Consider the following 16,696-nt stretch of genomic DNA (forward strand, 5'->3'; position numbering starts at 1 on the left):
CTCTGCAGACCCGCCCAGGAGGACATCAGTGATGTCACTCATCAGGCCGCCACCGGAAAGGAGAAGCGCTGTGCAGAGCAGGTGAGTGTGTCTGTGTGTGTATGTGTGTGTGTCTGCCTGTGTGTGTATCTGTGTGTGTGTGTGTGTCTGTGTGTATGTCTGCCTATGTGTGTGTGTCTGTCTGTGTGTTGGGGGGGCTGTGCTACCTTATGTGGGGAATGTATGCTACTTATTGTGGGGAAAATATGCTACCTAATGTGGGGAACCTATGCTACCTAATGTGGGGACACCGCTACCTAATGTGGGGAAACTGCTACCTAATGTGGGGAATCTATGCTACCTAATGTGAGGAAACTATGCTAGGGGGAGGTTCCTGAACAATTGACATATTGGGGGGTCCAAGGCACATTCTTTGCACAGGGGCCCTCTGCTGTCTGTGTCTGCCCCTGGTACAACAGATAAGTTGCACAGAGTTACCCTTGGAAAACCCTAGATTTAGCCTTCACTAAAGCCAAATCCAAAACTCATACCTCACTGTTGAGAAAGGGTACCCCCACTGCCAGCAATAAAAGGTTTTCATTTACTTTCCGGTTTAGCCCTATGACCACTCAAATAAAATAAGTAATTAGTAGGCATTGGTGTATAATACAGAATGACATCAATTTACTGGAAATAAGTGCACAGAGAACTGTCATCTCCTTTAAAAGGTGCAAAAGCATAGGTAATAACCTCACCAGTAGTAGATTTTAGGATAAACCTAAAAAATTCAACTGGCTAGAAAATGTATCCCCTAAAAGAAATTACAAATGTCGATCCTGTAATTGGTGTTCTTTTGTTTGTACTGATAAAAATGTGAGTTTGGAAGGTGTTTCAATATGAATAAAAGACAGTGTTTATGCTGCCGCACCACCTTCCTTGTCTACTCCATTCTTTGTCCCTGTAAACGCTTCTATATTGGTTGCACCATTAGAGCTCTCAACATCCATTTTCCGAGAACATGTGTATTCCCTGAGAACGGGGAAAGGAGCACCCAGACTCATCACTCATGTGCAGGAATCGCACTGTGGTGACCATACTCACCTAAGATTCTTTTGCATAGAATGGGTGTTCCCAAGGGATGGCATGGATAAACTTAAGTGGTTGCTTCAGCAAGAAGCTGTTTGGATTTCAAAAACCAGCGCTTTAGGTAATCTGAGTATAAATGACCAACATGATTTGAGTGTTTATTTAGCACTGTGTTTTCTTGTTATAGAAGTGTTTTTACTAGTTTTCTACTTGGTTGTAACACCTCCTCCTCACCTGTGTCATGAGAGGTGTGAGATTTATACCTCCCCTTCCCCACAGGTGAAGGGCGTAGTCTGAATAAACACCAGAAGGTGTGAAACAGCCGCTGTCACTACAGTGTGTTTGCTTGGCATCTTAACCCAACCCTGCTGTATTTGTTTATCTGCACGTATAGAATAAATTCATGAAGCATCTGACATGGTGAGTGCCTCCTTATTTTTTGGGAATAAAGGTCTTCTAAATGAGGTGACCTTTAGTAGAGGTTTCACCATCTATGCCCCATTAATTTATGTCCATACTATGTACTTGTGCATAGACATACTGTATACCTGTCTATTATTGTATTAAAAATAAAGATTATTCAAGTTTATTTATGGAGAAAAAATATAAACAAATAAACAAACATATAGATAAATAAATAAGTAAAAAAAAATACTATGAACTTGTGCATAGACATACAGTATATCTGTCTATTGTATTAAAAATAAAGATTAATTATTCAAATGTATTTATGGAAAAAATATAAATAAATAAACAAACAAACAAACAGATAAATACATGAATAAATAAACATAACAAAAATAAAGATAAATAAATAAAACATCTATTAAGATTGAGCATTTACGATATAGAATACAGAAAGGCACATAAATATTCTCTTATCTAGAACAGAACACACATATTAGGCTGTTAAAATGCATTTGTTTGAAATAAGCCAAATTTACGACAATGTCAGGCATGAGGATGAAGAAATAGATCTTCCTACTGAAGCAATTATTAGCAACAATCATATAACAGTAAAATGCACAGCTCTGAATATTGTTAGTTATACACCAGAACAGCTTTGTTTTATGAATATAGGAGTGAGCGTGGCCAATTATTCTCCTTGCCTTCTCACACCAATCACTACTTCCATCTGTCAACATCACTGGTACTAAAACATGATTCAAATGCATGGCAGTGCCCGAGAATTGTCACAAGACATAATAATTACTCCAAATGCACACTCAATGACTTGCATGTAATTAAGACTAATGTAAAATTCTAACTACAATACACTTACATGGCTGAATGGTAGTAGTGGGAGGAGTAGGGACTCGAGTTGGTTCGACAACACCACTTTCATTGCACTTCCCAGCAGATAGTTTGATGTCATCTAATGCAATGTCACTAAAACCTGGATTCTTTATGGCCTCAAGTGCCACCTGGTGATTAAAAATTTGATAATTTATGGTAAAAAATCCCTGTCAGTAATTAGAAGCACAATACAAGTACAGATGGCAGAAGCACGTTGTCAGCTGTGCTTCACTCATATAAAAGCCTCTACAATATAATGGAGTTGGATTCTTCAAGCCATGAAGTTCAGCATTATGTTGCCTTTCGAAAAGACCATTGTACCATCTGGAGACCTTAGGAACAAAAAGGCAAAATCTGCACAGTGTGTATCAATGTAGCTTGAGAGACATCTTATAAAAAGGTTCCTCACAGACCTATGTGGGACATTTATTAATGGTACATAGCCATAAGCACTCAATAGTCCACCATAGAATACCCCAGTGTGGCATCATAGTCCATATTGCCTTTATGTACATTGTATGAATTCATAAAAAAACAAAACAAATGTCATAAAAAACGTAAGGTACATGGGGCTACAGGGAGGACTCTATAGGCACTTTATAATGGATCCATACACCATACAGTTATAAGTAACCCTTTTAGAACCGCTTGGATTTCTCTATTGATTATTAATTTAATGTGGTCTGATTGTGTTTTTTCATTGTTTGAACTAAAATAACGACCTAACTAAACTAATAACACACAAAAAGTGTGGTTGTACATTTTTTTTAACACATAGGGTAAACATCCACAGGGAAGGGAAGAAAAGTAGCACACTCTTAAAGGGGTTCTCCGGTGCTTAAACATCTTATCCCCTATCCAAAGGATAGGGGATAAGATACCTGATCGCGGGAGTCCCGCCGCTGGGGACCCCCGGGATCATGCACGCGGCACCCCGTTTGTAATCAGTCCCCGGAGCGTGTTTGCTTTGGGACTGATTACTGGCGACTACAGGGCGGGCGGCGTGTGACATCACGCCTGCGCGGGTGTGTGATGTCACGCTCCGCCCCTCAATGCAAGCCTACGGGAGGGGGCGTGATAGCTATCACGCCCCCTCCCGTAGGCTTGCATTGTGGGGCGGAGCGTGATATCACACGCTGCCCGCCCTGTAGTCGCCAGTAAACAGTCCCGGAGCGAACACACTCCAGGGACTGATTACAAACGGGGTGCCGAGTGCATGATCCCGGGGGTCCCCAGTGGCGGGACTCCCGTGATCAGGCATCTTATCCCCTATCCTTTGGATAGGGGATAAGATGTTTAAGCACCGGAGAACCCCTTTAAATGTAATAACCTGGAGAGTCCCTATGTAGCAGTAATCATCACTATGAATAATTTTCTGCAGGATTTTTACAAAATTTTAGAAAAATTATAGACCCTTCCTTTCTATAAATGTGTTTTTATTCATCAATATTTCTGGAAAGCAGATCCAAACCATAATCTACCAACAATAAGGATAAAGTTTGGTGTGCAGTGCTCTTTATTACTCAAACATTGTGTTCCCCTTTGCTAAAAAAAAAAAGAAAACATTTTCCAAAAACGTTATGGAACATTTTTTTAATCTTGTCTTTAAGGCTAAGTTTCCACTATTTTTTTTTTTTTGCAAAACGCCAAGAAAAACGCCAATTCTGCCGCATGGCGTTTTTTTTGGTCAAAAAACACTGGGGCCAGATGTTAGCTGTAAGTCAATGAGAAATCACAAATTTTGAATTACACTTTGCGTTTTTTTTTATCCTTTTGCCGTTGTTTCACTTTTTCTGCGATTTTTCCCGCTCTTTGGCGTTTTGAAAAAAAAAAAAAGCTGTAGTTCCCTCAAACCGGTGTTTTTTTGTCAAAATCGTGGCGTTTTGCTCCAATAGAAGTCTATGGGAGTGAGAAAACGCCAAGAAAAACGCTATGTGGATTTTAACTTTGGCATTTGCAGGCGGTTTTTAATCTTTTTTAGACTTAAGCGATCCAAAAAAGTGATGTAGATAGCTGTTTTTAATTAAATTTCGTAGGGTACCATTAAAAATGTTTTTTCCAAAATATACAGTAGTGAAGGAAAAAATTGTAACTAACAAAATGTATATTATTGAAAAAAAAAACTATTACTTTTTAAACAGGGATCAATTTATGTGTGCGGGGAAATAAAAATGTAGCCGACAATTATAAAAATGTATTGTGTGTGTTTTTTTCACCTTTTTGCTTTATTTTTTAAATTTTATTTAGTTAGTACTACTACTCCCAGCATGGAACACACTGTTCCATGATGGGAGTAGTACTACCTGTACTAATAGACAGATCGCCCGCTGCGATCTCTCTGTATAATATATAGATACGGCGGCCGCTCTTCTATGGTCCCCTGCCCTGACGTATATTTACACTTATATTTCCCACAGACCTGTGATTGGCCAGATGGTTCCAGCCAATCACAGCTCTCTGTGAGAAATAGGAACATGTGTGGAACAATATGGCCGTGCAGGGGACCATAGGAGAGCGCCCGCTGCATTTATATATTATACAGAAAGATCGCAGCGGCTGTCAGAAGTGATACCCGCTGGGATCTTTCCATAACTGCAGGTAATACTACTCCCAACATGGAGCACACTCTGCCTCATGCTGGAAGCTGTAGTACCTGCATTAATAGACAGATCGCAGCGGGTGTCAGAAGTTACACTTGCTGCGATCTGTCTATTAATACAGGTACTACAGCTCCCAGCATGGAGCAGAGTGTGCTCCATGTTGTGAGTAGTAGTGCCTGCTTAAGGACACATCACAGTGGATGTCACTACTGCCACCCTCTGTGATCGTCCTGTCTATAGCAGAGATGGAGCGGCTGTATACATCGCTCACATCCCTGCTCTGTACTATACTCCGGGCCGGCCACTCATTCATTCATTCATCTTTTCCTCAGAGCTGTGATTGGCTGCAACCATCCGGCCAATCACAGCTCTGGGTGGGAAATATGAATTTCTGTTGACATCAGTGGCCGGAGTATAGTGCAGAGAGGCGAGCGATGTATAGACCCGCTCGCTTCTCTGCTATATTATGGACGATCGCATTGGGTGTCAGGACTGTCGGGTACTATCACTCCCAGCATGGAACAGTCTGTTCCATGCTGGGAGTAGTAGTACTACATAAAAAATTAAAAAAATGTATAAAAAAAAAAAGTGAAACACGCATTTTATTAAAACATAATAAAAATTGGGTTATAAAATATATACACTGCGTTTAATAAAAAAAAAATTCCATCACTGCTGCATCCTTTTTTTTTTTTTATGGTACCCAAGAAATTTTGGGTACCAAAAAAAAAAAAACCGCCAAGGTGCAATTTCCACACAAATGAAAAAAACGCCAGAAAAAACGCCAGAAAAAACGCATGATGACGTCACTTGCATTGGCGATTTTTCAGGCTTTTTTTTAATCCCTAAAAACGCAGTGCAGAAAACCAAGTGGAGACTTAGCCTCACAGCATTGTTTCTGCTGCTGCAGGATTTTGTGGAATTCCTCTTGGAATTTCTTGAAAAGGAAAATATTTGTTAGTAAGCAGGTTTTGTGTGCTTTTTGGTTAAAGAGCAAATCCCCTGTGAAACACACTCTTCCAATCTCATCTTCTTAATTTTAACACTATGGGGGAGATTTATCAAAACCTGTGCAGAGTAAAAGTTGTCTGGTTGCCCATAGCAACCAATCAGATCTCTTGTTTAATTTTTCACGGGCCTGCCTAAAAATGAAAGAAGCAAGCTGATTGGTTGCTATGGGCAACTGGGCAAGTTTTTCTCCCCTATGGCCGGCATTTATCATTGCAGTGTAAGTGAAGCCTTTTTCTACACCTTTTTTTGTGTGCTGGTAATGTGTAGGAGCACCAAATGTATTAAATGGTCACATTTTCTGAAATATCTCTCTTCACATACACCAAAAAGCTACGCTAAGTCTGGGCTGGTGTAGCTTTAGGGACTTTTCAGTGGCTTTTTCACAAAAAGGCGCAGTTCATAAAACCCTTCCATATCATGTGTATTTCCAAAATCAGTGGATTGCAACTCAAAATCAGCAGAAATGTGCAAACCAAAAGGCGCAAATAAACCCTGCTTGCGCCTTTTTTGCTCCTTTTGTAGACACAAAAAACAGTCAGAAGACAATGATAACTGTCAGCCTATAAGCTAGTTATTGTGTCATTATCACAAAAGTTTGCTTCCTTTTTTTTCTTTGCACTGTAGATGTTTACTCAATGGGGGACATGTATCAAAGATTTTACCCCTGTTTTGTGTATATTTTTTTGCGCATTTTTTTGTGCACGTTTTGGTAGAGCATGTCCTCCAGATGTGGCCGAATCAGGGTACCTTGGAGTGACATCTATAGTACACATGAATTTATTAACTGCATACTTTTTTTTTACACCCAATATAAGCCATCTTGGACTTAACGTAGCAAGATGCTCTAAATCATCTATTCTATTTTCCAAACAGTGGATTTAGGAGATCACTATATTTACCCGCAATTTATGAAGCTCATTGCGCTTGATTGATAAATTTAGCGCTTCTGCACATAATTTAGAGTTCGGGAAAAGGGGTAAAATGCTTCTGCCATACACAAATAATGATACATGTCCCCCAATGAGCTTAATAAAAAAAAAAAAGCAGAAACAGAAACAGAAAAAAAATGTGTTATTAGTTTAGAACAATTGTCAAAATCTCAGTTATAGATGAATGTACTCAGACCACATTTTAATATCAATCAATACAGAAATCCAAGTAATTGTTAGGTTCCTTTATATTTTCTTGCAACTAAAATATGGGCAATATAGTCATGCACATGAGGCTTCAGGGAGATTAAATACATTAGCCCTGATTTACTAAGAATGGAATGTTTATCTTGGAGTGATTTCAGGTTTACTCCAAGTATTTTTCTCCCATATTCAGTGGACTTTTAATTTTATTTTTGTTCAAATAGAAGAGCTGCAGTGGGGAAAGATGTATAGAATTGCTGGGGGGAATGTATATGTCTGGCTCCCCACAGCTTCTATATATCTTGCCCCCTGCTTCGCTATATGTCTTGTCCCCCACCGCAGGCGCATGTATATATATATATATATATATATATATATACTTATTCCCCACTATCTTATGCCCCCCGCAGCGCATGTGTATATATATACAGTATATATCCCCCAGCGCTATCATATATTTATGCCGCCCGCAGCGCGATCATAAGCTCCCCACAGCGCTATCATTCACAAGCATTCTATTAGCAGTGCGTCTGGTCGGGAAACTGCTGCCCAATGCACTGCTAAAAGAATCCTTGTCAATGATAGCGCTTCAGAGGCATATGTGTATAGATGTGCTGTGGGGACCAGATAACGCTACATGTCTGGTCCCCACTTCGCTTCTATACACATATGCCTCTGAAGTACTATGATTGACAAGCATACTACAGTGATCCCTCAACTTACAATGGCCTCAACATACAATGGTTTCAACATACAATGGTCTTTTCTGGACCATTGTAAGTTGAAACCAGACTCAACATACAATGTACAGACAGTCCAGATCTGTGATACCTGTCAATGGCAGGAAGAACCGACCAATCAGAATGGGCAATTTACTGGTAAAACCCCTGTATTACTGAAGCGTATGCACTGACTGATGTCTGGTAGCGGCCCCTACAGTACAGGAAGGTATTACATGTTCTGTACACTTTACCTGTATCAGGGTTACCTGCTCATTTGGACAAAAGGTAAGGGCGGCTCCATGTTACTTTTTTAGGACATTGCATGTACTGTACAGGACCCTGAAGAAGCTCCTGTCCTCTACATAGACCAGTGTTTCTCAAGCAGGGTGCCCCCAGCTGTTGCAAAACTACAACTCCAGCATGCGCGGACAGCCTTTGGCTGTCCGGGCATGCTGGGAGTTGTAGTTTTGCAACAGCTGGAGGCTCCCTGCTTGGAAAACACTAACATAGACAGTGATTTACAGCTCCCAGCAGATCTTTCTTACTTTTATATGGAAGGATTTGCTTTATCTATGTTAGTTATCTACTTATTTTTCTTTAATCCTCACTTTTTCCTATTTTTGGATGACATTTTGGATCTTTAGAACCAATTACCAGGTTTCCATAGAGTTATGGTCTCAACATATAACGGTTTCAACATACAATGGTCGTCCCAGAACCAATTAATATTGTAACTTGAGGGACCACTGTATTAGCAGCGTATCTGGTCGGGAAGCCGGTGTACGCTGCTAAAAGAATCCTTGTCATTCATGCTGTATGACTAAAAAAAAGAAAGAAAGAAGAAATAGGCACACAGTATTTATATAAATTTATAGAAAATGTCAAATGTATACTGACCACATTTCCAGAAATTTCATTTAATGTAATGTGTCCAAAATTCCAATTTGGGCCATAATTTCCTTCTTTATTAAAAATAACTTGTTCAGTATTATTTGTAAATATAATAAGAACAGACAAGCGATATACACTAATACCATACATGTGGTACCTGTGAATAAAAAAAAAAACGTAAAGGTTATAGGGATATTCCGGTATCAGAAAGTTGTATTTAAATAAGTCTATAACCTCAAGATACAGTATATGATCTATTAATATAGTGTTATCACAAATTGTACTGCCCTAATGCATGCCTTTGTGTTATTCACCCTAGACAGGAAGTTGTGTAGCCCTTTCATTGTCAGTGCGGAAGCTGCGTCATTACTTGTACTGCAGCAGGAACAGTGAATGGCAGAGAAATTAAGATATTAGTATTGTTAAAAGAGCAATGGCAACGCCCCCATTGCTAGTTTCTCAGAATTTGCATATATATATACATTATGATATCACCGCAACGGCTTGACAGATTGGGGTAAGAGATGCATTGTTAGAAAGAGGCTCACCCGCACTATAGGCATGTGTGAAAACTGCACCCCATTTTTACACTATGTAACGCTTTAGTTATAGTTTTCTGTCTAGGCCGCAATCTGGTTCAATTTTAATAAAAAAATAAATAAATAAACCTGACACACCACACTTTTGTTGTGTTTTATACACTTTATTGACAACTTTTAACGTTGCTCGATAAAGGGGATGGACTTCTATAAAAGGAGGTGTATGTGCCAAAAAAAAAAAAAAAAAGGCCAACTCCTAAAAGGTGCAAACACTAAACAGTCAGTAAATGCATAAAATTGTCAAAAAGCCTGAAAAACTTATTGGAAATCAGGTGCATTATGAGACTGTCCACTTTAAAGGGGTTCTCCGCTGGAAAAACATTTTTTTAAATCAACTGGTGCACCAACCAGTACAACATGGAACAACTGCCGAAACATGTCCATGAAAAAGAGTTTACCTAGAAGCATTGAACCACAGATTTGCATAGTTTATAAAAGACAAAAAATTCATTCAAAAAGTTTTTCCTGAGGAAAAAAAATTGAGATTGTAAGCTTAAAGGGGTTCTCCGGTGAAATTTTTTTTTTTTTTTTTTAAATCAACTGGTGTCAGAAAGTTATAACAGATTTGTAAATTACTTCTATTTAAAAATATTAACCCTTCCAGTACTAATCAGCTGCTGTATGTTCCACAGGAAGTTCTTTTCTATTTTGGATTTCTTTACAGTCTGACCACAGTGCTCTCTGCTGACACCTCTGTCCATGTCAGGAATTGTCCAGAGCAGGAGAGGTTTGCTCCTACTCTGGACAGTTCCTGACATGGACAGAGGTGTCAGCAGAGAGTACTGTGGTCAGACAGAAAATAAATAAAAAAAGAAAAGAACTTCCTCTGGAGCATACAGCAGCTGATGAGTAGTGGAAGGATTAATATTTTTAAATAGAAATAATTTACAAATCAGTTTAACTTTCTGACACCAGTTGATTTAAAAAAATAAAAAAAAATTCCACCGGAGTATCACTTTAAGCTTACACTCTCCAAGTTTTTCTTCTCAGGAATTTTTTTTCTGTATGAAATTTGAGTCTTTTATAGACTATGCAAATCTGTGGTTCAGTGCTGCTAGGTAAACTCTTTTCCATAGTCATGTTTCAGCAGTTGTTCCATGTTGTACTGGTTGGTGCGGGGAGTGTAACACTAGATATTTTTTATAGGGTTTCTCCTTCCAGAGTATTATGTCCACTGACTGTCATGCTGTCTATGACATCATCAAAAGACTGCAAACTACTGTCATCATTATTGCCTGTGGATTTGCCTTCCAGAGCACCACCAACTGCTACCATTGCTAACTATGACTTCACTATAAAGGGTATCAACACTTACCGAAGCAACCAGGCCCTTACAGCAGGGGGGCCCACATGCTCCCTTTACCACACTATTAATGGGCTTCATCTATGGGTCTCATAATAGACCCAGTTATACATTGTGTGGAGGAAGATTTCTCTGGTGTGGTGCTGATCTATTAGGAGGAGTGCTCACTTTGTCCACCCAACCATCCGAAACTGTCCTATGTAGAGGGAGAATGGGCAGAGCTTCAGGAAGAAGGATTCCAAGCCTGCACCTCCTTCTTGTACAAAGAAGTAGACAGAATCAGCACTCATCATTTAGCAATCTTCCTATTTATTCAAGCATCCATAGCAGGTAGTAACAGAGAAGGCTGGGGGTCTTCTCTGTCACTACCTGCTATGGTTGCTGACATGCATCTCATGTCTTGAATAAATAAAAAGATTGCTGAATGCTTAGTGCCGTCTCTGGTTAATTCTTTGTATCTGGATATAATTGTCTAGACTGAGCACCACCAGTGACAGCACTTTGAACCTGTACCGCAACGTGGTTGACCACCCCGTTCCTAATGATTGCAGAACCAAATTTATATGTCCCTACCTTACTTGCACCTCCTCCTTGGACTTCTGGCCCACAATCAAAGGTTTTTAGATCAAGTTTTAGATTTTTTCTAAGCCTAATACTTTGGAAGAAACCTCTATGTGCAACACAAGGCTATAAATAATAAATACACAGAAGGAAGTAATAATATATGGGGAATGTGAATAATTCACAACATCTCACGACTGATATGACCACAGACAAAAGCAGAAAAACAGGAATTTTCTCCTTAAAGATTGACGTCAGACGGAAGATCATTAATTAAGCCACAACGTTCATTAACATTCTATGCCCTGGTGATGGAACAGATTGTTTCTGCCAGTCAGTCTCATAAGAATCCATATTCAATGCAGGGATACTTGCATGGCATCTGTTGGAGTTAGGAGGTTTACACTGGTGACAACAAGTTGTACCTGGGTAGCATAGGCTTGACTAGCCGTCTGACAATTCTGGCCAATGCCAGGTGGACCATTGAACATTTAGCCAGTTGGCCGACATAATCCCCATTCACTCCTCTCTTTATTTAAATACTAACACAAAACGTTTGTCTGCTGCACAGTTATTAGCATTTTTTTTTTTTTTTTGCTTCTACGCTGTGCACTCTTCAGTAAAAATGACATCTCTGTTCTTTAGGTCTATACAATTTTAACAATACCCAATTTATAAAGGCTTTGTTTTATTTTACTACCTATAACTTTTTGAAAGAAAATTAGTATACTTAAAATTGTCCTCTTCTGACTTATACAGGGAGGGCTCACTTTTTGCTCCGTGATCTGTAGCGTTTATGGGTACCATTTTATGTTTTGTTGTGACTTTTTAATCACTTTTTGTTGTTTTTTTTTTTCTTGCATATAAATTTTTTTCTTGCATACCATACATATTTTTTCTTACATGTTTACACTATTCATCAAGCAGTGTCATTAACTTTCAATTATATTTAAATAGTCTGAACATTTCCGCATGTGGATATACCAGATATGTTTATGTTTTATGTTAACAATATTTTCTTTAAACTCTTAAGGACACAGGGCGTACCTGTACGCCTGTGGGAATTTCAGTTCCCGCCGCGCGCCGGGCGGGGACCGGGATGCCTGCTGATGTCATTCACCCCCCCATGTAAGTGATCGCCACAAAGCTCTGGTCAATTCAGAAGGGCGATTTGCAGTGATTCCGGGTCAATCGGGTGTCTGGTGACGCGGAAAAAAAGGTTGAATGGGGCTGTCCGAGACAACCCCATTCACCCTTACCCAGCAGGAGTGAGGTGGCATGGGTGCCACATCACCATCACGCGATTGATTGGTTGGAACGACCAACCAATAACTACTCTGCTGGGCGGTGATCGGGGCGTCGATCATGGAGGCGATTGGGGCCAGCGGGGGTCTCTTACCTCTCCCTGGTCCGGCAGGGGTCGCCTCAGGAGTGGTGGTGGAGACAGGAGCAGCAGGATCGGTGGCAGCAGCGGCGCCTGTCCTGGCGGCAGGATACAGCAGGAGGTGAGGCCTGTTCACCTCCTGCTGTTGCTTAGCAACAACTCTCAACATGCACAGCCAAAGGGCATGCTGGGAGTTGTAGTTTTACAACAGCTGGAGTTCCAACTACAACTCCCAGCATGCCCTTTGGTAGTCTGTGCATGCTGGGGATTGTAGTTATGCAACAGCTGAAGGCACATTTTTTCTATGAAAAAGTGTGCATCCAGCTGTTGCATAACTACAACTCTCAGCATGAACGGGAAGCTGAATGGCATGCTGGGATTTGTAGCAGTATGCCTCCAGCTGTTGCAAAACTACAACTCTCAGCATGCCCTTTGACTGTCAATGCATGCTGATTGTTGCAGTTTTGCAACAGCTGGAGACACATTGGTTGTGAAACAGAGTTTGTGTCCTAACTCAGTGTTTCACAGCCATTGTGCCTCCAACTGTTGCAAAACTACAACTCCCAGCATGCACTGACAGACTGTACATCCTGGGAGTTCTAGTTTTGCAACAGCTGGAGGCACACTGGTTGTGAAACACTGAGTTAAGTAACAAACTCACAGTGTTTTGCAACCAATGTGCCTCCAGCTGTTGCATAACTACAACTCCCAGCATGTATGGTCTGTCAGTGCATGCTGGGAGTTGTAGTTTTGAAACAGGTGGTGGTTTGCCCCCCCCCCCCCCCCCCCCCCCATGTGAATGTACACGGTATATTCACACGGGCAGGGGTTTACAGCGAGTTCTGCTGCAAGTTTGAGATGCGGAAAATCTTCCGCCACAGCTCAAACTCACAGCTCAAACTCACTGTAAAACCCTTCCCCCAGTGAATGTACCCTAAAAACACTACACTACACCTACACGAAAAAAAAGTAAAACACTACATATACATATACCCTTACACAGTCCCCAACCCCCCCCCCCCCCCGCACACCAATAGAAAAAAAAATACTTCTTATACGGCAGTGTTTCCAAAACGGAGCCCCCAGCTGTTGAAAAACAACAACCCCCAGAATTGCCGGACAGCCACTGACTGTCAAGGCATGCTGGGAGTTTTGCAACAGCTGGAGAAGCCCTGTTTGAGAATCACTGCCATAGGGTATTTTTGTGGCAGATGCAAATCCCCAAAATAGACCTCAAATGTGCATGGCACTCTCTCGCTTTAGAGCCCTGTCGTATTTGAAATCAACAGTTTAGGGCCACATATGGGGTATTTCCGTACTCAGGAGAAATTGCGTTACAATTCTTTTTTTCTCCTTTTACCCCTTATGAAAAAGTAAAGTTGGGGTCTACACCAGCATGTTAGTGTAACTAACATGCTGGTATTGCCCCATACTTTTAATTTTCACAAGCGGTAAAAGGAAAAAAAGACCCCCAAAATTTGTAACGCAGAATTACCCCATTTGTGCGTGTAAAATGCTCTGCGTACGCATTACAAGGCTCAGAAGTGAGAGCACACTTTGTACATTTGGGGTCTAAATTGGTGATATGCACAGGGGTGGCTGATTTTACAGTGGTTCTGACATAAATGCAAAACAATAAAGACCCACATGTGACCCCATTTTGGAAACTACACCCCTCACGAAATGTAACAAGGGGTATAGTGCGCCTTAACACCACACAGGTGTTTGACAAATTTCCGTCAAAGTTGTATGTGAAAATGAAAGAAAAAAAAATTCACTAAAATGCTGGTGTTACCCTACATTTTTCATTTTCACAAGGGAGAATAGAAAAAAAGCCCCTTAAAATTTGTAGCCCCATTTTTTCTGAGTAAGAACATACCCCATATATGGATGTAAAGTGCTCTGCGGGCGAACTACAATGTTCAGAAAAGAAGGAGCGCCTTTGGGCTTATGGAGAGAGAATGTGTCCGAAATTAAAGGCCATGTGTGTTTACAAAGCCCCATTCGGCCAGAACAGTTGACCCCCCATATGTGACCCCATTTTAGAAACTACACCCCTCACGTAATGTAATAAGGGGTACTGTGAGCATTTACACCCCACAGGTGTGTAATTCAATTTTTCATTTGCACAGCCCACTGTTCCAAAGATCTGTCAAACGCCAGGTGGGTGTAAATGCTCACTTCACCCCTTATTAAATTCTGTGAGGGGTGTCGTTTCTAAAATGGGGTCACATGTGGGGGGGGGGGGGTCCACTGTTCTGGCACCATGGGGGCTTTGTAAATGCACATGGCCCCCAACTTTCATTCCAACCAAATTCTCTCTCCAAAAGCTCCATGGCGCTCCTTCTCTTCTGAGCATTGTAGTTCGCCCTCTGAGCACTTTACATCCTCATATGGGGTATTTCCATACTCAGAAGAAATGGGGTTACACATTTTTGGAGGCTCTTTCTCCTATTACCGCTTGTGAAAATGAAAAAATTTTCATTTTCACGTCCAACTTTAGCGGAGATTTGTCAAACGCCTGTGGGGTGTTAAGGCTCACTCTACCCCTTGTTACGTTCCTCGAGGGGTGTAGTTTTCAAAATATTATGCCATATGTTGTTTTTTTTGCTGTTCAGGAACCATAGGGGCTTCCTAAATGCAACATGCCCCCCCTCCAAAAAAAATAAAATATTTCAGCAAAATTTGCTTTCCAAAAGCCAAATGTGACTACTTCTCTTCTGAGCATTGTAGTGCGCCCGCAGTGCACTTGATGTCCACACATGGGGTATTTTCATACTCAGAAGAGATGGGGTTGCAAATTTTGGGTGGGCATTTTCTCCTATTACCCCTTGTAAATATGTAAAATTTGGGGGAAAACCAACATTTTAGTGAAAAAAAAAATCATTTACACATCCGACTTTAACGAAAAGTCGTCAAACATCTGTGGGGTGCTAAGGCTCACTGGACCCATTGTTACATTCCTTGAGGGGTGTAGTTTCCAAAATAGTATGCCATGTTGATTTTTCTTCGCTGTTCTGACACCGTAGGGTCTTCCTAAATGTGACTTGCCCCCCAAAAACCATTTCAGAAAAACTCACTCTCCAAAATCCCATTGTCGCTCCTTCCCTTCTGAGCCCTCTACTGCACCTGCAGAACACTTTACATCCACATATGAAGTATTTCCTTACTCAAGAGAAATTGGGTTACATATTTTGTGGGGCTTTTTCTCCTTTTACCCTTTGTAAAATGAAGATTTTTCATTTTCTGCTTCACCTTGCTGCTATTCCTGTGAAACACCTAAAGGGTTAACATACTTTCTGAACGTCATTTTGAATACTTTGGGGAGTGTAGTTTATATAATGGGGTCATTTATGTGGTATTTCTAATATGAAGACCCCTCAAATCCACTTCAAATCTGAACTGGTCCCTGAAAAGTTCCGATTTAGAAAATTGTGGGAAAAATTGGAAAATTGACGCTGAACTTTGAAGCCCTCTGATGTCTTCCAAATGTCAAAACATGTAAACTTTGAAAAGATGAGAGAGGCCTGCAATTTTCATCATATGTATACCTCAACTATGAGAGACAGAATGAGAAAAAAAATCCATAACATCATATTGTCAGATTTTTTTTAAATGTATTAGCAAATTATGGTGGAAAGTAAGTATTTGGTCAATAACAAAAGTTCATCTCAATACTTTGTTATATACCCTTTGTTGGCAGTGACAGAGATCAAACGTTTTCTGTAAGTCTTCACAAGGTTTTTACACACTGTTGCTGGTATTTTGGCCCATTCCTCTATGCAGATCTCCTCTATAGCAGTAATGTTTTGGGGCTGTCGCTTGGCAACACAGACTTTCAACTCCCTCCAAAGGTTTTCTATGGGGTTGAGATCTGGGGACTGGCTAGGCCACTTCTGGACCTTGCTTAGGAAATGCTTCTTACGAAGCCACTCCTTTGCTGCCTGAGTGTGTTTTTGGGATTATTGTCATGCTGAAAGACCCAGCTACGTTTCATTTTCAATGCCCTGGCTGATGGAAGGAGGTTTTCACTCAAAATCTCATGATACATGGCCCCATTCATTCTTTCCTTTACACAGATCAATCATCCTGGTCCCTTTGCAGAAAAACAGCCCCATAGCATGATGTTTT

At 40.6% G+C, this 16,696-nt stretch overlaps 1 protein-coding gene across 1 annotated transcript in view; it reads right to left on the reverse strand.

The window, feature by feature from the left end:
• Positions 1 to 16,696, reverse strand: part of TMPRSS15 (transmembrane serine protease 15) — a 311,771-nt gene that overhangs the window by 222,314 nt on the left and 72,761 nt on the right. Inside the window, exons 6-7 of the mRNA XM_056560197.1 lie at positions 8,725 to 8,875; positions 2,348 to 2,489 (exon numbers count right to left, since the gene is read on the reverse strand). Of these exons, the coding sequence (XP_056416172.1) occupies positions 2,348 to 2,489; positions 8,725 to 8,875 (293 nt within the window). The remainder of the gene's footprint in view (positions 1 to 2,347; positions 2,490 to 8,724; positions 8,876 to 16,696) is intronic.

The sequence above is a fragment of the Hyla sarda genome, chromosome 2 (genome assembly GCF_029499605.1).
Source record: "Hyla sarda isolate aHylSar1 chromosome 2, aHylSar1.hap1, whole genome shotgun sequence".
Classification (NCBI taxonomy): Eukaryota; Metazoa; Chordata; class Amphibia; order Anura; family Hylidae; genus Hyla; species Hyla sarda.